Here is a 27,488-nt window from a genome sequence, read left to right on the forward strand (position 1 = left end):
ACTGGCATTAGTATTTTAGTTGTTCTGTGTTCGTAGTATTTTTCCTACTACAGTAATCTAATACTCTACCTGTTTTTTCAGCACTGTTGCTCTACTAGCTTTTCGTACTTAGCTTTTCTTGTTTTCTAGTACTCTGTTCTACCTGCAATAGCTTAGATTTTCAGCATTCATTCAATTTATTTATGATGTACGGACTCTTCATTTGTTTGTTTGTAGGTAAGTGGCACTTGCAGCTATTTAGGGAATTCGCGGATAATTGCAAGAGCTCGTAGCCACAAGGGATACAGTTATAGGGGTGCTAGCAGAGTGTTGTTTTGTACTCGTTTGAGTTTATAGATTTGTTTGTACAGTGTTGAGAGAATTCGCTGAGTGTTTTGGAGAGTTGGAAACCAATATTGTATATACCAATTAGTAGAACTTCCCCCTCCCCTTTTTTTAATGCATTTTTTATTTTATAATTATTCAATTAATTAAAATATTAATTAACAAATTAATCAAATTTAAATTTCAAAGCTCTCTAAATTTAAAACTCTCATAATTTTTAAAAGCCCTCGGATTTGAGACGCTATCGAATTTTAAACTTATTCTTGATTTTTTTTTTCAATCAATAAATTTTAAATTCAATTTATTTTAATTAATGAATTTAAATTCATTAATTAATTGATAAATTAAAATTCGAATTGAATTTCTCTCCAATTATTTTAAAAAAAAAATTCTATAATTTTCCAGGAAATTTCGACAACCTCCCGACATCTCATCCCCACCGAGAGAGAAATCGGGACGGCACTGCCGTAATTTTTTCTTACCCGGATCTTTGGTCGACAGCGTAGGGTATTCGATTTTGAACCATTTCACTAGGATCTAAGATCGACTGTGTGGATCTTCGAATTTTGTTTCATCCCGCTCAGATCTAAGATCAATGACGCAGGGGCTTCGAATTTAAAACCATCCACCCGGATTTAAGATCACGACGCGGGTCTTCGAATTTAAAACAATCCCGGCCGGACCTAAGGTACGACAGCTCGGGGTCTTCAACACCCGTTTGAAATTCCATCTTCTAAATTTTTTTCTTCTCTTTTTTTTTTCTTCCTTTCTTCTTCTTTCTTCTTTTTTTTTATAATATATTTAATATTATATTATTTTTAATATAACAATATAATATATAACATCATATTATCATATTATATTATATATAATATATAATATACTAAAGGGAGAGAGGGAGCCCAATCAGGTTAGGGTCGGAGGAGCACAGTCGGATAGCCACTAAGGAGCTGAAGGAGCAACCTGTGCAATCTCTACTCCTCCCACGAAGCAATGAAGTCGGACGACGAGGGAGCCGAACGAAGCGAAGTCGAACGGCAACGAAGGAGCCGGAGGGGCGACGCGTGCAATCTCTGTACCTCTTGCGAAGGAACGAAGTCGGATGACACCGAAGGGGTCGGAGTCGAACGGCGATGGGGAGCGAAGCAGTGACCATGTAATCTCTGCCTCTTTTGAAGCAAAGTCGGACAACAACGAAGCAACTGAAGGAGCAATCCGTGCGATCTCTCCCTCTCGAGCGAAGCAACGAAGTAGGAGACAAGGTTACACTGCAAGATAACACCACCATGAAAATAGTGAGCACAGGTATGAAACGATTTCAATTGTTCCAGAGTTTGTTCTATATAATCTGAAGAACATTGAACTTATCGTACCATATGATCCCTATAAAAAACTTAAACATAATGTATTGAAGCTGTTCAAACCGTACTGGACGAAATAGATTTTTTAACTAATCATACTATACGAACAGTTTCGGCTGAATTAAAATTTTAGGATTTTTTAAAGCCTTGTATAAAAACTTTCTTATTAAACTCTTGAGAAGTCTTTGGCTATTGTAGGAATTCTATGTGAGAGCTTTATGAGGTCTAAGAGCTTGGAGAGAGAGAGAAGTGTGTGACAGCTTCGTGGTGTGGGGCACATTCAACGCGGATGCTCACGACACATGATTGGAGATTTAAATCAATTCATCATGTTGGAGGACAGGGTAGGAGACAAGGTTACACTGCAAGATAACACCACCATGAAAATAGTGAGCACAGGTATGATTGGAGGAATAGCATAGACGATTTCAATTGTTCCAGAGTTTGTTCTATATAATCTGAAGAACATTGAACTTATCATACCATATGATCCCTATGAAAAACTTAAACATAATGTATTGAAGCTGTTCAAACCGTACTAGACGAAATAGATTTTTTAACTAATCATACTATACGAACAGTTTCGGCTGAATTAAAATTTTAGGATTTTTTAAAGCCTTGTATAAAAACTTTCTTATTAAACTCATGAGAAGTCTTTGGCTATTGTAGGAATTCTATGTGAGAGCTTTATGAGGTCTAAGAGCTTGGAGAGAGAGAAGTGTGTGACAGGGAGAAGTAATATAAGAGAGTTCACGTGGTTGCTCCAGGAAAGCTTTTGCCTTAATTCCTCCAAGTGTCTTTGTTGGTCTCTTGGGTAGCTCTGGGAAGAAAGACTTCAAGTCTGAAGATTGAGGCTCTCTACATTCACTAGGAGGGTGAAAAAGGATTCCAAGTTCGTTGCCTTCACCAGGAGTGGGAAAAAGCTTTAAGGTTATCTGTGTCACCAGGAGGGTGAAAAGGATTCCAATACTCTATCGCACCGGACTGGTGGAAAAGATTATTGTGAGGGTTTATCTGCCTTATTATGAGGGTTAAAGGAGAGTCACTAAAGGTTTAGTGAAATGCCTGAAAATGACTCTAGGGATTGGATGTAGGTTAAATTTTGACTTAACCACTATAAAATCTGGTGTGCTCGTTCTACTTTACTTTCCGCGCATTTATTTTTCCTGCATTTTTTTATTGCACATTTGTTATTCTTGCAAATCTATGTTGATTATCAAGTTATGTTTGGTTTGATTCTTGTTGGAAAAAGAAAATAAAAATTTTGAAAAAAAAAAATAAAGAAAAATATTGTCATTGATATTTGTTATGAAAATCAAAATGAGCAAAATTATTTTTTTTTATTAAGTTTTTCTAGTTACGTTTGTGATTGGTTTAATAATAAAAAAAAATCCATTGAAATTTTTTTTTAAATAACCAATTCACCTCCCTCCCTCTCTCTTGGTGTGCCTAGGTTAGTTCAACAAGGTTTAACAACCCTCACTTGAACTTTCACATTCCACCCTCAAATTCTCAAAACTCTCATGTTCTTCCTTTCCATGCCCAATTTTCCAAAATGCTTGTCTTTTGTCTATTCCACCCTAAAATTCCCAGAATCCGCTTTTTCTCCCCTTCCACCCTCAATTTTTGAAAACCTTAGTTCTTCATCTTCCACCCTCGAATTCCCAAAACCCATTTCTTCTACCATTCTGCCCCAAAATGTTTGAAATCCTTAACTTCTCCCTTTTTTTCCCAAATTATTGAAACGCTCATCCTCCTCCTTTATGCACCCACTATTGAAAGTCTCATTTTCTCCTCTTTCGCACCGACTACTAGCTGCCTCTACGGGATATCAGGCTAATTAGACCTATTAAACTTCCCCTAAAAGCATATCAGCAGAACAGTCCATACAGCCCGCCTTTCTGTAGCAGACTGCATACTAAGAGGAGCGCATATTGCAACAAATTAATAGGAATGGGATGGCAATGGCTACAGTATGAAAAAAAAAGGAACAATTGACTAACCCCAAGGCAGATTCACCAATAATGTAGTTTGTTTATCTTGCTCAGAAAACTTAAAAGGCAGGTTAAATATTTATCAGTCCTAAAACTGAATAACTTTTCTTTCCATGGTTTTCAAGGTCCATGTGAAATTTTGATCATTTTTAATCTCATGAAACAGAATTGAACATTTTCAAACAAGCACATAGTAGAGGTACTTCGTGACTTAAAATTAGTGGTATTGTGCATATTGCATAAGAGCTAGGATCTTTAGACATTGTTTAGGCATTGCTTGTGTTTGACAAATCTCAAATCGTCCCTTAGAAAAATGAAAACTCAAAATAATTATCATTTGATTAAACCAAATAACTTGCCAAAAGCCAAATTATCAGAAAAGGAAAGGTCAGAATAAGCAAAAAAGGAATATAACAAGATTCTTCTGTATAAAGCATGAAAAAACTTGGAAACCACATTCAATGATCTTGCAAAAAATATGAAAACTCACGTCACTACCTTTTCAAGAAAACATAACGTGTCATCTCTTCCACAAAATGAATCCTAAAGCGTTTAGCTTAAAGTTATGAAACATCAAATATAGCACCAGTGCAGTGATAGAAAAAAGGAACAAATATAATCATAAAAATTACAATGTCCTTTATGATGCATAAGTCAGAAAATTTTTTTAGATGCATAGAAAAAGATCATAAACTTGCTATGGACTTTAGTAAAAGGTCAGTTCAACTTAAAAGTCACAACTTGTATAAAATTCGAAATTACAGGAGTTCAGACCTTTATAGCAGCTTCATTGCAGACATGGCATGGCACAACCTCATTATTGAGAAACCAGCTACGCAAATCAAGAAAAGAACGGACTCCAAGTCCAATTTTACCATCTGAAGTAGAGGACAGCCACTGGTCCCGTATGAGTTCACCGAGAGTTTTTTCCTTTTGAGAAATCGTGAAACTCTTAAATGCCACAGGAATGCGGGATTGGCTGTCCTGTGGAGCCTGTCCATCCTGGACCTGAAACAAAATTATCAGAGTTTGTCAGTACAAAAAAATAGCATTCACATACTTGACAAAAAATAGACTTTCATGCACATTGAATGCACAATAAACGCAACACAAGATGTATAATTTACAAAACTAGTATTTTACTGTAAAATTCGAAAGTAACAATCTTCAGCGTCGCACGCATTTCGATGCGCCGCGACGAGATTAAGTAAAATTTGGAAGTCGTCGAAATTCGACGCAATAAATTTTATAAAATAGTACGCAAAATTCTGAGTGAATCGGTATAAAGAACTCATATTGAATTTTGTGTATTTTGGAAGTAAAAATTCATCGAATTCTCAATATGACAAGATTGCCCTTAGTGTCTTGTAAGTGGAGGAGTTGTTAAGTGAGGGCATTTAGGACATTAGGCAATTAAAAATGAACCTTCCGCTCTAAATAGGGGACCGAAACATTAGGCAATTAAAAATGAACCTTCCGCTATAAATAGGGGACCGAAATGTTTCGGTCCCCCATTTCTTCCTTGAGTCCCGAACGAGTGAGAGAGGGAGAAGAAGCATCGGGGAGGCTTCGACGGTGGCCTTAGGGGTGGTTTCCGGCGGCGGTTTGCGAGGAGGATTGAAGGGAAATCGTAAGGAAGGTTAAGGTATATTGTTTATAAGAGTTTTCTCATTCTTTTATGGAGTTTTCTTTAAGGGGGAAAATCTAGGGTTTTGAAACTCAAAATTTCTTTAAGATAAGGATAGAGAAGGTTTAGAGGATGTTTCTAAACACAAAAATGAGATGATTCCTTGAAAAATATGAATTCTAAAATTTAGGACTTTCTCCGATTTTCATATTCTTTCAAAATAGCTTTGTAGAAAAGTTTCTTAACAATGTTATGGAGCTTATTTGTGAAGCTAGTTTTTTTTTAGAAAAAAATTTCATGCTCCAAGATTTAGGGGTTTCGAAAATCATGAAAAAAACTTTTAAGTGTGTTGGTTCCTAATGAACTTAGGGAGGTTTAAAAGCAAATATTATACCTTCAGCACAAATTATTATTTTTCTAAATTTTAAATTAAATAAATAAAAAAAAATTTCTTGTATGTTAGCTTAAGTTTAAGTGAAAGAGAGGGTTTGTATGCATGAGGAGAACAAAGGATTTGAAGGAGGTTTCCAAAATGCTAGATTTACGATTAAGCCCCAATTTAGAGAAAGTAAAAATGGTATTTATCTTAAATTGGGAAAAAGGGTTGAGTAGAAAATTTAAGTAAGGTGTATGAATGAGTTCCTTGTTCATAGATTAGGGTTTTTAGAAGTTTAAGAGAGAACAAATTAATGTTTACACTTTATGTACATCTCTTGTAGATATTGATCGCGTGAAGGAAAGGGTTCGTAAGGATATTTGACAAATCACACCGTGGTGAGGTAGGTAAAATGAAATTCTTTTAAATTTAGAAAGTTTTTTAATTGCAAACATGTAGAAATGGTATTTCTCTTTATGCTATTTGTAATATCATTTATGGCTAGCATGTTTTTATATAGAAGTTCATGATCACATGATACAAAAGCAAAGTTCTTATGCATTGTTAGAACCAAATGGTAAACTTCATGTTTTTTTCTTTACAAGTATTACATATACCTTCTCCTACATGCAATATACATTTGAGCATATCTCTTTTCTCATGTAAGTAGCAAATATGTAATTCCATATGAGAACATATATATGAATGGTATACATAAGCCGCTTTTATGAATAAATAAGAAATATTTGTATGTGCATGTTTAATGCGGAAGTATTAATGGTAAAGGGGCTCTTTTGACCTAATGGTAAAGGGGCTCTTTTGAGCCAAATAATAAAGGGGTTCGTTAGAACCAAATGGTCAAGGTGGCCAATTAAATGTGTACATGATCAGTACAAATGATGCTTCCGAGACGGGTGATAAATATTATATTGTTATGAAATTATATATTTAAGTTATATGCATATGAGGCATCTAATGAGGCATGAATGCTTAAGGAGAAAGAATTGCAAGTTTATGCAAAGAAAAAGAATTTAAAGGCATGTTTAATTTAGACAAAATGTTATGACATATTGAATGTTCATTTATTGAGAAGTAGAAGCATGTTGTAGTTCTTTCCTTATCTCTAAATTTAATTGAATGTCATTTTATCTACTAAGTTGTGCTCACCCTACTTATGAGACACTTTTTCAGGAGAACCTGATAAAAGATGATGACAGATAAACCACCATTTACATACCGTCGTAGAGAGACGACGGGCGACAGGTTCTTCTTTTTGGTTTTTGATGTTTTGAGTTAGAAGGACTAAAGATGAATTGTAAGGAAAGATTTTTGGAAATCTTTTATGTTTTGGAAATTTTATGTTTGAATTGCTATGTTGACAAGTTGAATGATGAACAGAATGAAAGAAAAATTTTACTTGGCATTTATAGTGGCTCTTTTTTTATATTTGGAGATGTTTTGTACATTGTAATATGAAGGTTTTTTTAAAATTTCTACTGTCCAATCTCCATTCTCACCTTACCTATGGAAGCTCACCGGGCCGGGTCGTGACATTTACAACGGCACTTCCTTTGACTTATTTGTAAGGATATTAAGTGTATGAAGAGGAATGTAACACCTGATAAAACCCAACTAGAAACCTATGAATAGTTAAACGAAACTTAAATGTCAACTGCATAGACACAAACATAGGATCTGCCGAAGTTTTGATTATCAAAACATAAAAATCATGTGATAATTATATCTAGATTTCCCAACGAGCTATAAAGCATCCTCTCTGATCCTAATCACCCAACTAAAATTGCCCGGTGATAATTTCTTGATTTGTTCAACCAGCTCACCCGTTTCTCCCAGATAGTCTTCATCAAAAATTTAAGACAGCACTTCAACAAATATATGACAAATATAATTCTGGAGACCTAGGAAAATATAATATCACAATATAGCGTCAGTTATTAGCAAAAAAAGAAGCAAGCTCCTATACTTCTAGCACCTTGTATTAAGCATCCAGAAAGAATTAAGGGGTTGTTTGCAAACATTTGGAATAAATTTATTTTTGAAATGTACATAAAGCGAGAGTAATGCTACATTTCACAAAGAATTCTACACAAAACACCAAATTGCAGTTCACTTTGTTAGGAGACCCAATAAAAGTCGCAACGAATACAATACACTTTTGCTTGGGAAGTGTGTGATTGAGCCACCTAATCAAACAAGTCCCTAATTTGTTTTTTTGTTGGTTTGTTAAGTAGTGAAGCTTTTCTCATAAGAAAATGCAGTATGTTCTATTTAGATTGAACTGTTTGATTGGATATAAAGCAAATATGGTGGAACTAATTTTCTTTCTTGATTTGAGATAAAGTTTGAAGTCTGCTCTAATGAAAATAAAAATCTTGAGATTGACTCCTATGCAGAGAGCAGTCTGAAAATGAAAATGGAAAAATTGCTTCCTATGCAGAAAGCAACAGACCTAGCCAATTATCATAAAATATTTGAATCAATCATAGAGATGCTTCTACAAAATATCCAAAACTACCCAGTACCCCTATTTCCACTTTCATAGCGCCTCTAGAGAAAATGCAACAAATCAAAAAAATTCTAAATTACTCATGAATGGAAAGAGCATTCAATTAGAACAATAGAAGCATGATGCTAGTTTAACAAATCATGCTAAGATTTTCTTAAAAATACAACATAAAGGTTTAGGAAAGATTACGGCAGAATGCTTCAGAGAGTGCAATAGGAAAAATGAGCTCCTTATGTACAACAATAAACTCACATGTGATAGAATTCTAAACGAAATTTGGTAGTGCATCTTTCTTCTAGATATAAAAATACTTTGTGATCCATGCCATTGCAGACATGCAATGAATCGGGCAACGGAGAGGAAGGATGCCCAAATAGCAATGAAAGGTTGACAAGATGATATTAACCATAAAATAAGGTAGATGCGGCCAATTTGGCAGGATCTACTTTGCAGGGTAGGTTAAGTTGAAGAGGAAAAATTGAAGCTTAAGTTATAGGCCGAAGCAACTTTACATGAATCAGGAAAATATGAAGGTTGAAGCTCAAGTTATCGGCCACAGCTACTTTACAGGAACCAGGGAAATATGAAGATTGAGGTATTGGAATTAAGGCTAATAAGAATACTCAAAACTTGAAAAACATTAAAAAAACTTGCTAGATTGATTATTCAACTCAAAGTAAATTCTAACTACTAGGGTCAAGTTTTGAACTGCGGTGCTAGCTCAAAGTTTGTACTTGCAAGCTTGATATTCAATTCGAATTACTTCACAAATTGTTAAATATTTGTTTATAATTGATGCACACTATAAACGAACTATTAGTTGGTTCACTGATAAAAGCTTTGCAACGGGTTCAATCCCTCCTTCCAACAACTTACTTATTTTTAATGTCGAGTCTAAGTCTAACTCATGATTTATTTCAAACCTGTCTGCGATTTATTTCAAGCCTGTTTGGACTTGAGCAATATCGAGACAAATCAGTAAGAATAGAAAATAAATCAATTTTGAGTCTAGTTCAAAACCACCAAAACTCGTTGCTTTACTTCATACAAAACATTTAAGATACATGTACTCCTTTTGTCTTAACCCATTTTCATACCAAACAGCCTATATAATAATATGGGGGAAAACATAATCTAGCAGCTTCATATTAAATCTGGAGGGATGATTTAATTCAACTGCAAAGATTGCATTTAGATCTTAGAAAGTTTTCATTTCCTGAAATAAAAGATGAGATGATCATAAACATTTAAGTAGGAGAAACATGCAAAATAAACAATATATATATATATATATAGAGAAAGAGAGAGAGAGAGAGAGGGGACCAAAATGGTCCCTCAACTCTTTATGAGGAATCAAAATGGTTCCCAAACTCTTTGAGGACAACTGGTTTCTAACTCCTAAAAAAAGGGCATTTTTATCATAAAATCAAATTTTGGGATTAATGGTGTTAAATCAAAGGGTATTTTGGACATTTTTAAATAAATTATTTATTAAATACAATTGTCAAGTAATTATAATTTTTTTAAAAAATCATAAAACATTTCTTTAATTAAAAAAATTATTAATAATTCTAGTCCATAATGATCTTAAATTATAATTATAATTATTAATCTTTTTTAATTAAGAAATGTTTAATAAATTTTTTTAAAAAAAATTATTATAACATTTAATAAATAATTTATTTAATAAATGACTAAAATACCCTATGATTAAATACCATTAACCTCAAAATTTGATGTTATGACAAAAAGACCCCTTTTTAAGGCGCTGAGGGATCAAATTGATCCCTAAAAAAAGTTGGAGACCATTTTGGTATTTTTCTCTCTCTCTCTCTCTTTATATATATTATATATATATATATATTATATATATATATATATTATATATATATATAATACACATACATACATACATATATAAAAATTATATAACTTGAAATTACATTTAATAAATAATTTATTTAATAAATGACTAAAATACCATTAACCTCAAAATTTGATGTTATGACAAAAACACCCCTTTTTAAGGCGCTGAGGAATCAAAATTGATCCCTAACAAAGTTGGAGACCATTTTGGTCTTCTCTCTCTCTCTCTCTCCTCTCCTCTCTCTCTCTCTCTATTATAATATATATATATAATACAACGCTTATCATAGAACAATTTTTGTAATCAAAATGACATAAAGCATGGAAGAATTTAATTAATTAGGAATAATAAAAGAAACACGAATCAAAACCTGATTTTCAAGGCGAATATTTAGGGCTTCAATGCTGGTTATATATCCTTGATTCATTCCATTCAAAACAATTGCTTCTATCTGCATGAGATTGACAAATAGTAGATTACTATAAATAATGGCAAGTTAACACATACTAGTAGAAACGCATTAAAAACATAGACAAAATAAAAAAAAAATCATCCAAAAACTGTAAATATACTTTAAAAAGTAATGTCTACCATAAAAACATTTGTCAATTGCTTATGGCCGGGAAATATGCATATATTTCATGATCTTTGTAGTAATTAGTGAAGGTCTAATGTGCAACTTTCTAGGAATAAATGATAACACGCCCAAGCAACTGAGTGGCAGCCGTCCAAGAATCCTTCCTAAAAAGCATGGCATCTTCATGGCTTATGATTTCAAACAATGAATTTTAAACAGAATAAAAGATAGAGACGGACAGTTATATATAAATGTAAATAATATGAGATAAGCTAAAAAGCAGGGAGAATACAGAAACCAAAGCACATTAACTAAGCTTACTGCATCAATAAGTACATGTATGTTGCAGAACCTCATTCGTATGTAATACAGAATGCTTCCTTCATGGAAATACTTTATTTTAGACGTAGCAGGGAAATGCTGAAAGATAATATAATTTTGTAGTCCAATTAGGTAGCAACAACTTAATACTGTTGCTGAAAAAAAACATTCACGTTAATTAGATATCAAGGAAATTTTGTCATATCTTAAATTTTTATTTAGAACACTTGCAGGAAAAAGAACAGGTACTCAACTAGTTATTTTGGATTAAGCTTTTTTTTTTTTTTTTTTTGAATGAATGTGAGGGGTAATATCATTATGGTTCCAAAAGAAATTTACATTATTTTACAAAAGAATTGAGATTTCAATAAACATATATGTATAGAAAAATTTCCCGCAACTCACGAATATGCAATTGCACACATTATCATCTCAGTAGTATGAGGATATCAAACTTACAATAGCCTTATAGAACACAATCTGTGGAACAGAGTACTTTGTCCCAAGCTTGGATTGCTCATCAGAAACATTATTAACAATTCCATAATAAATATTTCCATCATATTGGTCCATGCATGCTCGTAGCTCAAATTGGACAAAATCCAACTCCTTGTTTATCTTGAGTAGACAATCATTGAACAGTTGCTTGTGTGTAACTGCATATAACAGCATGAGCTATTATAAGCATAACATTCTCCAAGTACTATAGATCTATAAAAACCAAACCTCTTTCCTCCAGCAAATTTCAAATAAACACCTTTATTTTGACAGACCAATGGGTAATCCCGTTGGACTTCCAATAACTTTCAGGTCCAACAAAAAAGACTAAATTGCCACTGAAAAAGATAATGACAATATGAAAACAAAGATGGACCAATGGATGAACATAGAGTAAGACCTAAGACCTAGGAAATACAATCATGCAGCAAAAGAATTAATAAAAAATATTATGTTCATATGCTCAGTACAATTTGAAATTGTGATCTGCAAACCTTTACAATAAAATTTCAGATATGTACTTAGGGGGTGGTTCATTTTTATTTGAATAACAGTGTGATCTAGGAGTTGCTTGGTTCACCAACAACCACAATGTTATGTTATATTATTAGTAATGTAAGCTATTTGGTTAGGTGACATCCTTAAATAATAATTTAATAAATGACATAACATCATATTAGGACGACACCTAAATGTGAGTCAAATTAACCATAGGCATGTCCCAAAAAAAAAATTAACCATAGGCCAAAATAAATACGAAATTAAGAAATATCAATCGCAATTGATCATTCTAAATAAAATTACATTATTTAAATAATATAGAATAGACCCGCAATTTCCTAAATGACATTTTATCATTTTTTATGACATCTAAATGAGTCAAATTAGCCAATATCTGAATGTATGGCTATTTAATGGCAAAAATAAATGACAAAATAAAGAAAAATCATATATTTTTTGCTTTGTATAGTATATACATGAAACCAAAGATAAGTTTTTTGCTTTGTATGGTTTAATCTCACATTACTTGTGATGTTTTGCTTTATATAATTTATATAGCTTTTTGCTTTTACTCATGATAGAAGCTCAGATGGAATAATGGAGCCATGTGAGAATGTTGTAAGTAATATTTAATCATTATCTTTAATATTTATTTAAGAGTTTTAATATATAATATTTGTATTAATTGATTAAGTTTAACATTTATTTAATATTAAATAATTTGTTTAATTATTTAAATTAAAAATTTTGAACCAGCCAATTTTAGAAAACTGGGACCGGTTCCCGGTTGAATTGGCGGTTCATGCGGTTTTGGCCGATTTGGTGCACAACCTATTTTCAAGGCTGAATCGAACCGGCCTTCAGACCGATTCACGGTTGAATCAGTCGGACCGACCAATCTGGTTTTTAAAACACTGACTAGGACACTTGCCAAATGAGTTTGAGGAAATGGCCTTAACGCAATGGGCACCAGGCCTGAATATAAAGACAATGACCCTCTATGATAGATTTCAAGCAATTTCTTTAAATTTTTTGAATAGAGACTCTTTTGTTGTTGATCCTTTGTTATTGATAAAAAGAGCATCCCCCTTGGGGGAGAACACCCCTACGACACCACTAGAAAGGAAGGATGAGTTGTTGGTGGAAGTTATGGAGTAAGTATCAAAGCTAAGTATAGTCCAAGAAACTCTAATGACTCACCCAACGACAATAGTTGAGGCACGCCCCTCTCCCTCTCCATTGGCTCCCTAGGCGATAGGATCCCAATACATGGGCCACTCATCTTGGAGTCCTTGGTCGAGCACATCAATCTAATGGAAAGAGTCCTCAACGTCCAGGGCAACATCGGTGAGGGGGCTGGCAGGTCGCTAGAGTTTGTCAAGGGTGAGTCTAACACTCAGTTGAGGAAGGACGCAACGACTCTTCAAGCTAATATGGAGTCGACTTGCCACTTAATTAAGGAGAGCTCCTTTGTTGTAGGCACTGTTTAAAATTACACAATACGAGACGCACCTTATATGCAAAATGCCTCGAGGTGCATGCCTCGAGGTGCATGCCTCGAGCATTCAATTTAAAGCATAAGCCTCAATTTCACTGAGACCACCTAGCCTCACGGTATTAAGGTCTATGCTTTATTCATATTTGTTTTTTATTTAAAAACTTAAAAGTAAAAGCCTAAATACCCAACCATAACCCAGTTGAACACTTTACACACGCACGCCCACGAGCTCTAGCCCACCATTCCAGTCTACAGCATGACTTCAATCGCCACTATAGCAGTCGTCGTCCGTACACCGTTGAGATCACCTATGAGACACACGCCACTGCCACCTCCTCTAGCAAATACATTTCCTCCTCAAGTGTTCCTTATTATTTTACAAATTTTGTTCATAAAAATAATTTTACCCCATTTTTTTTGCATTATGGCCCATATATCCTTTAATAAACTTGTTTTAGAAACCCTAGCTTAATTTAATTTTCCAAATTTTCAATTTCTTTTTAAACCTTAATTTTTTGGAAACCCTTAAAAATTTTTTAAACCCTAATTTTTCTTGCTTGCAACCCTAATGTCATTAGTGATTAAATTGATATCATAATTTGTATTAGATCATTATAATGATGTTGATTTTATTGTTGTTTAATGATTTAGTGACAACGATTTTTTATGAGGATAACATTAGTGACTAGAGACTTAAACTGATTTGAAAATGTGACATCGATGGCATAAAATGGAGGATGTGAGTTTTTTTTGCTGATGTAGATGCACATCCCTTGTGATGAAATAAAAAGGCACATAAATGATAGAACTCATAGAAGTTCACTAGTTTTGAGTTGCTTTCAACTAATTTATAACCTTGTATATGATAGAATTGAGATCTTTGAACATTTAGGATTCTGCTTGCGCACATATCTCAAACAATAATTCAAATGATTGCAAATGGATAATACTCGAACAAAAAATTTCACACGGGCTTCCAATAGCTAAGGGATACCCAAGCGACGAGGTTGAGGCTACTATTCCTAAGTGAATTAGGACCATTATGTTGTAGGATTTTTCTTGGAAAATAGGTCTTGAATTTTATTTTGTATTAGAATATTTAAAGGATATAAAACATCATTGAAACTGAATGCCATGTTTTTAATGATCAAGCAAAGATATAAAACAATATTGAGAATGAATCAAGCAGGATCATGAAGGAGATAATGGTAGCAGTGGCCAAGGCTACTCCACCTACTCACCACAGGGGGGGTAATGATCAACGAGGAAGCCACCAAGTGGCAAAAGTGGCAAGCAAGCCCAAGGCAGCTGCTGAGAACAAGGGAAAGCATGTCACCCTGACCCTGAGGAGGCGAAAGAGTCGAGCCACTCCTCTGAGTTGTCATGTTCTGAGGAGGTGACCTACTCTGAAGGTAAGGAGAGCTCCATCCACCATCTAAAGAGGAGCAATGACCACAGGTGAGTTGTTTTCTCAAGGTTGTTGGAAGCCATCACCAAAGTAATCCTAGAGAAAGAATTGGGGTTTGTCATGATGAATTCACTCTGGAATGTTTGCAACCTACATTTGCCATAGCTCCTAGTCATCGACAAGCTATGGTGAAGGTAGGATCTCTAAGGAAAACCACTAAGTGATACAGTTTGCCTCGCCACTGAAAACAAGGTTGAAGAACATAGGGCTGAGCTCACTAACAAGGCAATCTTTAAGGAGGTTGGAAGATAGAGGTCACCTTGAATGAGGTTGCACAATATACAAAGGAGCAGGCAAAAGCTCAAGTTGCTAAATTGTCAGTTGAGATTAAGGCGACCAATGAGAAGTACACCTCCTTCAGATTCACTAGGTCTGAAGAGATCACCGGCTTGAATTTCAGAAGGGGGGGGGATCGAGTACTATTTGAAGAAGTTTATCTACCTCAACAAACTCGACCCTAAGTTTGAAAATAAGGTCGCTTTCTTCCACCAAGCATTAGAAACGAGGAGAGTGATGGTGTGAGTGTGACCAATGAATGAGGTCACCTCTCCTTGTATTCCTTTTCTCTCTATTCTTTTTGGCCTATAAGGGAAAATGTACATGTAATATTTTAAAGAGAAATGAAATGAAAATATTTCTTCCTCATCTCTTCTATTATTTATATGGTAGATGTAGCTTGTGGTTGCAATAGTACTTGCCCAAAGATAATCAAGAAAAATTTTTAAAGCTTTGACTAGACTATAATTGAACAATGAACAAAATAATTGGACTCTTTAATAACATGTTAATATTTGTCACATTAAGGAAATGTAAAATACTACAATGGAAATAAACAAGTATGAAACGCAATTCCAACTGAAGAAATGTATCGAATAAGGGACTCAGTGAACTTGGACTCAACAAAAATGAACTCGACGGGTTCTTTCAAAGTAAACTGATTTGGACATAATTGATTTCGTAGGTTTGTTTGCATTGGAAGGTTCAATAAATAGAGAATTCCCAAATGTAGTAAATAATATTGATAGAACTACCTGTATCAATCAAGATACTATTAATATGGTAGTTGACAATCAGATCAGGAATTACCATTGCCTTATTGAAGGGATCCTCACTACCTGATTTGTCTGCTTCACAGAAGGTGATCAGAGCAATGTCGACCATTGATGTCCATGAGGCGGTGGCCAAGTTAACTTCACATGTTCGCAACCTTTTGGAGATGGCTTCAGCAGAGGACTCGACTCACTCTCCACCCAAGATGGCGATTACCACTCCAACGGGGTCGTTTCTGCTGCTCTCCATTGGAGCTTTCCCTAAGCACCAACCAAGGACATTGAATATGACCTCTTTCAATTTTTCCTACTTGATGAGGTCCTTGAAAAGTCTGTGGAAGTGTCAACATTCATCAATATCATGATCATATCCCATGTTCTAGATAGATTCTATGAGCTTTGCCAATTATCTTTATAGGGGTGTGACTGCACAATAGTTTGAGGCATGGTTTATAACTTCTCCGTGAAGGGGGCGAGTGGCACTTCTTCCACTTATGGCGCAATAACTCGGCTATCTTAAGTGACCTCATCTGTAGAGACACTCTATGGTAGTTTGGACGGCATTGATCATGCAGCATGGATGGCTTTCTGTCAACCCTAAGATTCCTTAGGCGACTTCTCTTGCATTCTCAGCCATGGGGCCGGCTATTCCTGTTAGCAAACCCTCTAGAGTGAGTGGATGAGGACTCAACTACTCGATTGTACTCCTTAACGTTAACATGACTGTTAGTGAGTTCGAGTAAATCAGCCAATGTCTTCGACTGATGTAGGCATAGAAAAATGGACCTTCTCACAGCCATACGTTACAGCAACCTAGGAAATAGTTGGCTTTAGGTCATTTACCTCAAACATCTCCCTCTAGAACGTCATAATGAAACTGCAGATTGATTAGAGGTGTAAGTTAGTCAATCCGACTCATGAGCAAACTTGGGCTTGGCTCGATAAATGGCTCGTAAGCCTAACTCGATGAGCTAACAAACCAGTCTTGAGCCAACCTCGACTCAACTCGTTAGATTGCTAGCTGGCTCATTTAAAAAAAATATTAATATAAAATATATTAGGATTCAGGATTTTAAATACAAATTTCTTTAAAATGCTTGAAAATTATATTCATTTCTTTATATTAAATTATTCTTTATTTTTTTTTTCATTCTTTTTACTATTTTATTATAATTATTGTTTAAATCCTATGATGCACCGACACGGCACTTAGAGAGGGTATGTAGTGTCGGACACGTGTCGGACACGGACACGGCATGGACACGTGTTCGACACGGCATTGGAGTGTCGCAATTAAAAAAATTAAAATTAAAATCGGACACGCGTGTCCGACACGCGTGTATGGTTATTAAATGAGGTATCGCTAGGTACATGCTCGGTACTGCTAAGTACATGCTCGGTACCGCTCAGTACATGCTCGGTATTCCTCAGTACATGCTCGGTACCGCTCAGTACATGCTCGGTACCGCTCAGTACATGCTCGGTACCGCTCAGTACATGCTCGGTATTGCTCAGTACATGCTCGGTACCGCTCAGTACATGCTCCGGTAATTGCTAGCTACATGCTCGGTTACTGCTAGGGTACATGCTCGGTACTGCTAGGTACATGCTCGGCAGATTACTACTCGGTTCTTCCCATACAACAACTTACGAACTTTAAAAACAAGCAGAACTTCAAAATTACTCTTACAAAAAAAATTTGTGCCGGGGACGCTGCCCCCGGAAACCCCCGCAAGTCGAACCCGCCAGGGGCAGCGCCCCTTGGACCCCCGGAGAGCTGGTATATTGTTGTATTCATGTTGTCTTATTATTGGGATATTTTGATTTCACTTCATATCAATTAAATTTGGTGTACTCAGATGTATGATTGGTTTGTTAGCAAAATGAGCTATGCTACTAGCGGGGTGGATTAGATGAAGGTTCAAAAGTGACATCTGTCCACGCCATGTCCGTGTCCTATATTTTAAAAATATATTATATATTATATAAAAAATATTATGCCGTGTCCACGCCGTACCCGTGTCCTATATTTTTAAAAATTGTTGTGTCCCGTGTCCGTGTCGTGTCTTGTCTGTGTCACCGTGTCCGTCTCGGTGCATCATAGTTTAAATCATAATCATTTTCTCTTTTTCATAATAAATGAGCCGGCTCGAACTCGTGAATAAAACTGAGCTCGAGCTCAAACTCGATTAATTAACAAGCTCAAACTATGAGTGATTCGAGCTCGGCCCGCTTTTTAACAAACCTAGGAGCAGTCACCCGACTCTTAACACATTCTGAGAAGGGATTACGTAGTTCTTTTGAGGCTTTTGGCACTCATAAATGTTTAAAAAACATCTTTTTAAAATTCGTGAATGAGGTGATCACCATTATGAGCAGGCGATGTGAACCACTGGAGTGCTAACTCTTTGAAGCCAATGCAAAACAATTGACACTGCAAAGCATCATCGACATAGAGCGGTGATGTTATTGATTCAAAGTTGACAACATGATCAGCTAGGTCAGTCCTTCCCCAGTATGACTCTAGGCTAAGCATTTTGAACTTTGGAGGTGGCCTTGCCTATGTTGCCTCCTTGGACAAAGCATTAGTCATATTAGTTTTTGCTCTCCTCGCTCGCAGAGGAGGTGGATTTTTTCCTCGTTGATGGTGCACTACAAGTGGATCTGCATTGGTACTGAAGTGAGCGCCTAGGGTTTTCAACCTTCTATGGAAAATGGTCGGTCATGTATCCCCTCTTGGCGTACCCTCTTTAGATGAGAACCTAAAAATTAGGGTGAGTATGAAAAGAAAATATTAAGGAAATTTGAAAAAAGAATAAAAAAAGCTAAGAACTCAAGAATATTATGGGGAATCAATAGTGCCAAAATGATCCAAATATGCTCCTCGCCCTCAATTTATAGGGTTTTTGAGGCCACAATAAAAGCTACAAAAAAATTGTAAAAGAGCACATCATTAATAGAAATCCATTATAGATTGTAAATGATACTTGTTCTATATGATCTCCACATGGTTCTTCTGCTTCTGGTTGGTCCCCAGCTTCAAGGCAAGTCATCTGGTGAATTTTTGTGGCAATTTGTATGGCGAGTCTTTGTGCATAGTTCTAGGCCATTCAATGTAAAAGGTGATCCCCTTCGGTCATAATAACCACGAAGCGAATGAGATGGCCAAGTCTAAAGGATTGGGTTCTTAACCTCTTCAGATGCTCATTCCCTATAGCTAGATGGAGAGTATTAGTGGCGACTTGCTGATCTAGTGAGGGCGAGTGGCTTTTGGAGGGTGATCCGCCAAGCTGTAAGAGCTTGATGGATATGTATGAGTTCCTATAAGCTCATGTTGGGATTACTCTTTGATTTCACCGACCAGAGTGAGTTTGTTCCTCAGCTGGCGAGTGCCTATGGAGAGCTGGTGACTGCTTTGGCCAAGCTCTTATTGCTAGAATATGTTAGGCGTAGGTTATATAATATACTCAAACGCAAAATCATCATATACTATATAGCTCGTCTTCTACTGATTGAATGGTAAAAAGAAAAAACGAACTTGAAAACTTTTCAAATAATAGATATTAATAAAAAAAAAAAACCATCATGAACCCCAGCTCAGAATAAAAAGCGACGTGGAATAAATATTGCCCAATGACTGTATAAAGAGAAACTGGCTCCTTAAATGGAGAACTTATGTCAATCCCATTCAATCAAGAAAACCACCTAGAGAAACTTAAACTTTTCATAAAACCCTAAAATCAAGAATAAACAAAAATTAACCGTGGATTTTCCCAGTGATACCGGCGAAGACGTCGTGAAACTCCCGCTCCTTTAGGGCCACGAGACAGCAGCGCCTGAACTAACGTGTGTGTTCCCAACCAACAGCACCATTCTGACGCACCCCCCGACCGATCTAGAAACCCTAACCCCGGTCGGGTATGCAAGAGCAATTGGTTTCAAAGGGTTGATCAATAACTCTAATCCACGCAAAGGTAAACCAATGATCTGTGGGGAGAAACTGGGAGAAAAGATGAAAGATGCTTCTCTTGTTTGCCTTCCTTCCTGGCGGAATAAAATGTCTTTGCCTTTGAAATTTCAGACCTATCGAGGCTGAAGGAGCTGAAGTCAATCAACCAGAGCGGTTTGATGCATGAATCAATCCACGGTTCTCATTTTTTTTAGCTCTCATTAAGTTATAAGATTAACTGGCCATTTGGGTATTTTAAGGTTTCAACAGTTAATTTTTTTTTATTTTATTTATAGACATACTTGTATTTGTTATTTAACTTTTTAAATTATTTTTTAGATAAAATAAATATTTTTAAAATTAATAAAAAAGGGTGTTATTTAATGTGTCACATTTTTCTTGTATAAAAATCATAACAAACATAAAGTGTATCGTCGGTCGTCATCATTCATGTAATACACTTGTATGCAATGCTTAGTTTTAAAGATACCAAAAAAATTTTGTATTTCCAATTGCAATGAAAGGAAAAGAAGTAAAAATCATAAACAAAATATAAAAACATAAAGTGGTCCCTAGTGGCTACAAAATAAATATAATAAAAACCCGTTGACACTTTGGACCTTCGATATGCCTCATATATGTTTTAAATTGAAAACATTAATGAATGATATTTATTTTCTTAGTATAAATATTTATAAAAGTTCCATCTTCAACAAATAAAATGCTCATATCTTTTGATCACAAACTACTCATTTAAAGTATGTTGTAATGTTAATTTGAACAAGGTCATCGAAATTGGATTGAACTAGGTTCGAACCTTATTCAAATTGTGTTTGAATAGTGTTTGAATAGAGTTCGAAGTTCACTCTATCATGGTTCAAGCAAAAGTTACCTAGAACATATACATAGTGGATTTTGATAGTTTTAACACTAAATTATAATATTGATATAACATAATGCAATCACACTTTCTATAAGTCCATAACAAAGTAGATTATATAAGCAATAGAGTGTAATCCAGTAGCTACAACATAATATGGTGAAATACAATAACCATAATACAATTGGGAGCAATCCAAAAACTAACACATGATAGGTCTGAATAAAACTGATCAATCAAAGAATATATATATATATATATATATATAGGCATTTGGCCTTATAAGTGTGATATCCTTTGTCAAGAAATTCAAGTAATTACTGCTAATATTTGTTTAATCTTGATTTAATTAATGCTTATGAGTTTTAGAGTGCTCAATGAGACCTCTCAAGAAGTGAGCTGAAAATGTAATTTAAGACATTAAAATTTTTCCCTGAGGCGCTACGACGTCAGAATTTGCAGTGCTGCGACATCCAGTTCTTTGTTTGGGGAGGGAAAAGAGTGTACGCTGTGGCGCCGAGTGACACCGCTGCGAAAGCCGCCATGACACTGAGTCTTAGGTGGAGATATTATGGGAGAATCTAGAAGATTCTCTAGTAGTGCAGCGACACTAGGAAGTTGAGTGTCGTCACGCTAGGTTAAGTCAGTGGTTTTTAAATATTAAAATATCTAAAACCATCTCGAAAAATCCTCACCCATCCATTTTGCTGGAGAAGAGAAAGAATGAGACGGAGTTAGGAGACCAAAACTTGGGATTTATCTGTTTGTCTTATTTAGGATATTGTAGAGCACATGATAGACTTTTAAACCCCTATATCTAATTTCAATTTCATTAAGTTTATGAAAAGTTATGAATAAAAATGTATTTTTCTTGAGTTTTATGAAGTTTCACCACATAACTTTTAATTTGTTGTTGTATTTCTTATTATAAGCATTTTGACTATATAAAATTGAAGTTTTACCAGTTGATTTCTCCTATGTGAATGTTTTAGTATATTATTGAACTAAGACTTTTTTTTGGAAAATATAACAGTCTTAAAATGCTTTTATGAATGTTCCCTTAAAGTTAGAAATTGAATGGACAAAGTTCAATGAGTATTATGTTTTACAAGTAATGTAGCTTTTAACTAGTAATTCATGCATTATCTGAGCATTGCATTGAGTTTCTAATTTAAATATCGTTGCATTGCATTTGTATTATGCATAACATTTCATTGGAGATGTTCTAATTTGTGAAAAAGTGCATTATCTGATATGTTATAAGATCCCTATGTGTTCTGTTCTAGCCCCATCTACCTAGTGCAAGTGTGGGAGGGATTCTTGCACCACTTGTTGAAAGTGTGTGTTGGAGGTTATGTGACATGATTTTATTTTGATTTGGGCCCTACTTGCTATATGCAGGTGTGAGGGGTTAAAGGAAGGCATAAGTGGAAGTAGAGTTATAAACATGTATCAGGACATGTGCATTATAATCATTACATTGCATATGTTAATATTTTAATGAATTAAGCATAAATGAGATTCTAAATCGAATCTTATAAATTTTTGAGTCTCTATATAACTCTGATGAAATGGACAAGTCATGTGCAACTAAAAAGCTAATGATCTTCTAATAACATGTGTTATGTAAAGTATTGAAAACTTCTATGAAAATGGCAATAAAATTATAAACAAGGATTATGGATACAAGTGTATACTAAACTCTAAAAATTATTTATTATTAGTATTTTGTTTAAGTTTTTGCCTCTTCTTTTACTTATTATTTAATATTTTGAACTATATATTGATATCTCTGATGGATAAGGGAGGGACTATATTGAGCTAGTTGTGCTTATCCCGTTCTTTATGTATTATAGAAAAGGGTACAGGCCCATCAAAATAGAAAGTATTGAGGAATGATCCTTTGTATATGAGTGTCTACTATATTATTTTTTGCGATCTAGTTTCTAATTGTTTATGATATATAGATGATTGAAAAGTTAGCTAGATATTCTATTTATATTTTGATGCAATGAATCATGTTAATTTGTTTTGTATTTTAGATTTTAGTAGCTCTAATTGTCTTTGGTTAATGGATGAGTTAATTAATTATATGTTTAAGTGATCTGATCATTTCATTAGATCAAAAGGTGTCACAATAAGTAACTAAATTATGGCTTTCCACCCCACATTAGCTGTGACAACATTGCACCAGATCTTTCACCCCCTTTGAACGCCTTATATTTTCTCTCCTTGGAAAACCACTCTTCAACTTACAAAATGAGGTAGGATGACAACTTTGTTTACTTCATATGGAGCCTCCCAGGTGTCCTCATTTCAACTAAATATATATTCTCTCTAGATTTAGCTAATCATGCCTTCTGACTATGATATTTTGAACATAAATTATATCAATCCTAAACTATAGCTAATGCAGGCTTGCACGGGAGACCTATCACATCAATTTTTTTTACATGTGCATGTTCTCTCTTGAAAATCAACATCTCTATTAACATCAACATCAAGTACACATTATTCAAATTGACTAATGAGTTAAATAATCAAAGTTTGAGCCATATTCAAATTTTTCTCACTATTTGATCAATTTTCTTAGTTAAAATATTTTTATATTCACTACAATGATGCATATGTCAAATAACTATTTTTGCAATATGTCTCTCAAAAACTTCAATAAATTAGTCTCTATGTAGGAGTATGCACTTTTGGTTATATTCTGTAAGCTCTCTGAAATATCAACTATCATCAAGTTGCATTGATTTTTATGGGAGAAAGAATAAGCTCACTACTCAAAGTTAACCTTATTCTCTAAATATACAAATATGGTTGAATTCTTGATTTGATACATATTTCATCAAAGCATCTAAAGAACAACTCTTCTTTAAATATTGGAAACCAAGTGATATTCTCTATAACAACAATCATATCATGACATTTATTATGATATTATAAGTACAAGCTAATGGTGCGCCTTTAGAAAAATGGTTGATAAAATTTTAATGATATTGTTATGTCAATAATAGAAAAACACTAATTTTTTTCTATGCATTTGACTCCCTTAGTTTAGTCATGAAATACATATATGATTTATTATTTTCTCAACCAACTACTACAAATGTCACTAGATAAATTTGAGTATTAGCATCTTATTACAATATCATGAGCAAAGTATATCCAAAATGTACTTAAAATTATTGCATTCATACTTAATATTGGGTGACATGCATTTTTGAATTATTGAATATGAACACCCAAAAAGAAGTAAATATGCTTGGAACATTATGACTATTAAAATGAAGATCAATAACTATCCCTAGATGTATTTTTGTTATCATAATGAGTTGTGATGGTAACTTCTAAAAGGATGGTTCAGGGGACTCATATATATAAGTGATAGCTTACTCACATCATCGCCAAGCCTTCTCATATGATATGTTAATGTCATCATCACTCTTCATATTTGATATAAATATAATTGGCTCCAAATTAGGATCATATATGAAGAGCTTCTCCTTGATCATTTGTTTAATAAGTTATGGTTGAATCTATTGGTGGTCTTTTCATCGAACACCCAAAGTACAAATGTGTTCTGATTCAAATTTCCTAACCTAAAATATATATTAGTTTTCAATGCTAGTTTCTCACATACATGTCTTTGGCTCCCAAAAATATTTCAATTATAGATTTTGTGCAAATGATGATGATAAAAGATCAATTAATCCACAATATTCCATTGATGTAGGTGATGATGTGGACACCACATGCAAAGTAGGTAATGTTATGGGCATACTCGTTATAAGTGATTGTGGATCCATGGATGCTTCAATATTAAGGTGTCCAGAGGATATTACAACTCCACTTTATGACTAGAAAATTAATGAGTTCTTTTGATTTTTCATATATGTTGGGGCAAAAAAAGCATTTTGAAATATCAAAAATATATGGATACCCCCTACCCTACTTTAAAGACATGTATGTGGGAAACTAGCATTGAAAGAATATAAATATCTCATTCAAGAAATAAGCAAGATCATAATATGCTAATAACTCTGCTAGAGGAACTAAAAGGGTGGCTATACACCACCAAAGTGGCATATCACCTCTAATTTTAGATAAATTAATTCTTATTAATCTTTATAACTTTATAAATAAGTTCTATGAGTATAAGAATGTCCATCCAACTTAGTTGTCTTATTTTCATTATCTTCCATATAATATAAGAACCTTAATAATTAATTCACCTTTATAAAATAACAAATTAATATATAACTTCACTATCAAAGGATCATATTATTTGAATCATATATATGAACATGTTTTAATTGAACATAATTCAAACCTTATTTATACCATATTTAAATATGTTTTGAGCCATATTCAAATTTTATTTGAACAATTGTTTTAACCATGTTCAAACTATATATAATCATGATTCACATATCATTTGAATATGATTTAAACATATGTTCAAACAAGGTTCAAAATAATCCCTTCTATCATTTATTTAAGTTCATGTTCGAGCTCCATCAAAATGACAAGATTCACCAAAATCATGTGATACATGATACCAAAAAAATTAAAAAAACCTTACCCATGTTTAGTGAAGTTTCCATTAAGACTTCATTTGGAACGGCTTTTTTTTCTGCTTCTTAAAGCAGCTTTTTAGTATAAAAAATATTTTTTTGTACTAAAAGCTGCTTTAAGAAGCTGTAAGAAATTCATCCCAAACGAAGCTTAAATTGATTTTTTTTCAAATGAGTGTTACTATCTTGATCATGTTACATTATTGATTGAGGAAATTGTAAATGAAAAGACATTGACAACAATGAAGAATGTGAATGTATGGAAGTGTGAAATTAATGTTGTTCTTCCCAAACAGTGCGGATGTAAGCATAATATGGTGTATTGGTCTGAAATAAATTTTAGAATATTTTCTCTAAGAACATAAACATTGGGCATATTTCGCCAATTTCAGGTATTATGAAGCATATAAAGTTAAATTTTCTAATCCCAATCAAATGTTAATGATCTATCTATTCAAATTCTTGAGGAAAACAATAACTGGATTTTAAGATGGACCTTTTTAAAATTAAATTTTTTTTTAAAAAGGGGAAGATATATTTTTATTTAAAATTTATCAATAATATGTTCTGTTATACCTATGTTATATCCTAATTGACTTTGATGGCAACAACTACTTACACATATAAACTAATAATTTGTCTTTAAGATAAGTTAGCCTACTTTTTTTCAAAAAAAAATTGTAATTTTCTCAATAAATTAAAAAAAATGAAAGAAATGAAATGCAAAATTTAAATATTATTTGAAAAGTGCAGCAATTAACTCTTTTAGTCTTGTTATAAGTATAATAATGTGCAAAGTAAAATAATTATTCATTATTAAATTATAATAAAATTAATTATTATGAATGTTTAGGGCCATGACCTAGCAATTATTTATCTTAATTGACTACCTAAACATTAAATTTACAATTAAAATATTTGATTTATATATCTTTTACCTATAATTTGTGCATCAATATCAACAAAATAGAATCAAATTATATATATTAAATCCATATAATATCTTAAGATGTATTATTTTAATTATTACTGTGTATCTTAATTAATATATATTTAAAATTAGATAACAACCTTCTATCCTTTGATCAGGTGGTTAATAACCTTTAGGAGACTTAGATAAGATAGAGACCTTTCCTAAACAATTTTCCTCTTTGCCCTCATTAAGGCTGGCTTATTAGAGAGCTTCATTAAAATTTTAACAAGAATAATATCTTGCATTGGATGGCCTTATAGGAAATATATATTAATGAACACTATTGATCAATAGCTTTAAGCAAGATGCTCTCCCAGGCCTTAGTCATATAGGGATATTTTAGGACTTTATATAGGTAAAAACCCTTCCTATGGATTGCTGACATGTCATTCACATAAGGCCTTAGGACTTTTTTTCTGTGCGGACATCGGATACAGAGAACCGTCCGATTTTCTATCTGTCTACAGTAAAAGTGCAGGTGCTACAATAACTGCGTTTTATTGTACATAGAGAGAAAACCGGACGGTTCTCTCATGTCCGGCGTCTGCATAGAATAATCTCTCAGGCCTTAGACTGCTCTAGTTATAACGAACTCTAAATCCCACATTCAACATTTTTTTTTTGGAACCAGGTGATGAAACTCCTCTACAACTTACTTGATTCATGCCTCATGCACATTAAGGAACTTCAAATTCTTTAGTAGCTTTGAACACGTCGGGATATTATTTTATGAATCACACCTAAATATTCCAAGAAGGTGATGACAGTCAACAATGGTGAAAGCCATAGTGATAATTTTTTTTAAAAACACTCAAACTATATAAAAATTATTTTGAGTATTAAAAAAAAAACTAAATTTAAATTTTTAAACAAAATAAAAAAGATTAATTTAAATAAAAAATAATTTAGAATTTCTTTTTATTTGAGAAAAAAATTGCATTAGAATATCCTAACGAAATTAATATTAGAAATTTAGAATAGCTTCATACCTATTGTGCTTAGGCATTTAATACCATATATAATACTAATTTTATCTTAAATGTGCTCATATTAATAAAATCTATATTATATATTCTCAAGTATTTTTTTTTTAAATTTGATAAATATAAAAACATTTT

At 33.7% G+C, this 27,488-nt stretch overlaps 1 protein-coding gene across 1 annotated transcript; it reads right to left on the minus strand.

Annotated features, from left to right (window-relative positions):
* Positions 1–4,427: 4,427 nt before the first annotated feature.
* LOC110095427 lies at positions 4,428–19,876 on the minus strand. The gene is made up of 4 exons (XM_028699657.1): positions 19,757–19,876; positions 11,434–11,636; positions 10,447–10,527; positions 4,428–4,687 (listed from the first exon to the last, which is right to left on the minus strand). Exons 2-4 carry the CDS (start codon positions 11,545–11,547, stop codon positions 4,448–4,450), a joined length of 435 nt encoding a protein of 144 aa, XP_028555490.1. The 5' UTR covers positions 11,548–11,636; positions 19,757–19,876; the 3' UTR covers positions 4,428–4,447.
* Positions 19,877–27,488: the final 7,612 nt, after the last annotated feature.

Source organism: Dendrobium catenatum, unplaced genomic scaffold, assembly GCF_001605985.2.
Source record: "Dendrobium catenatum unplaced genomic scaffold, ASM160598v2 fragScaff_scaffold_1355, whole genome shotgun sequence".
NCBI lineage: Eukaryota > Viridiplantae > Streptophyta > Magnoliopsida > Asparagales > Orchidaceae > Dendrobium > Dendrobium catenatum.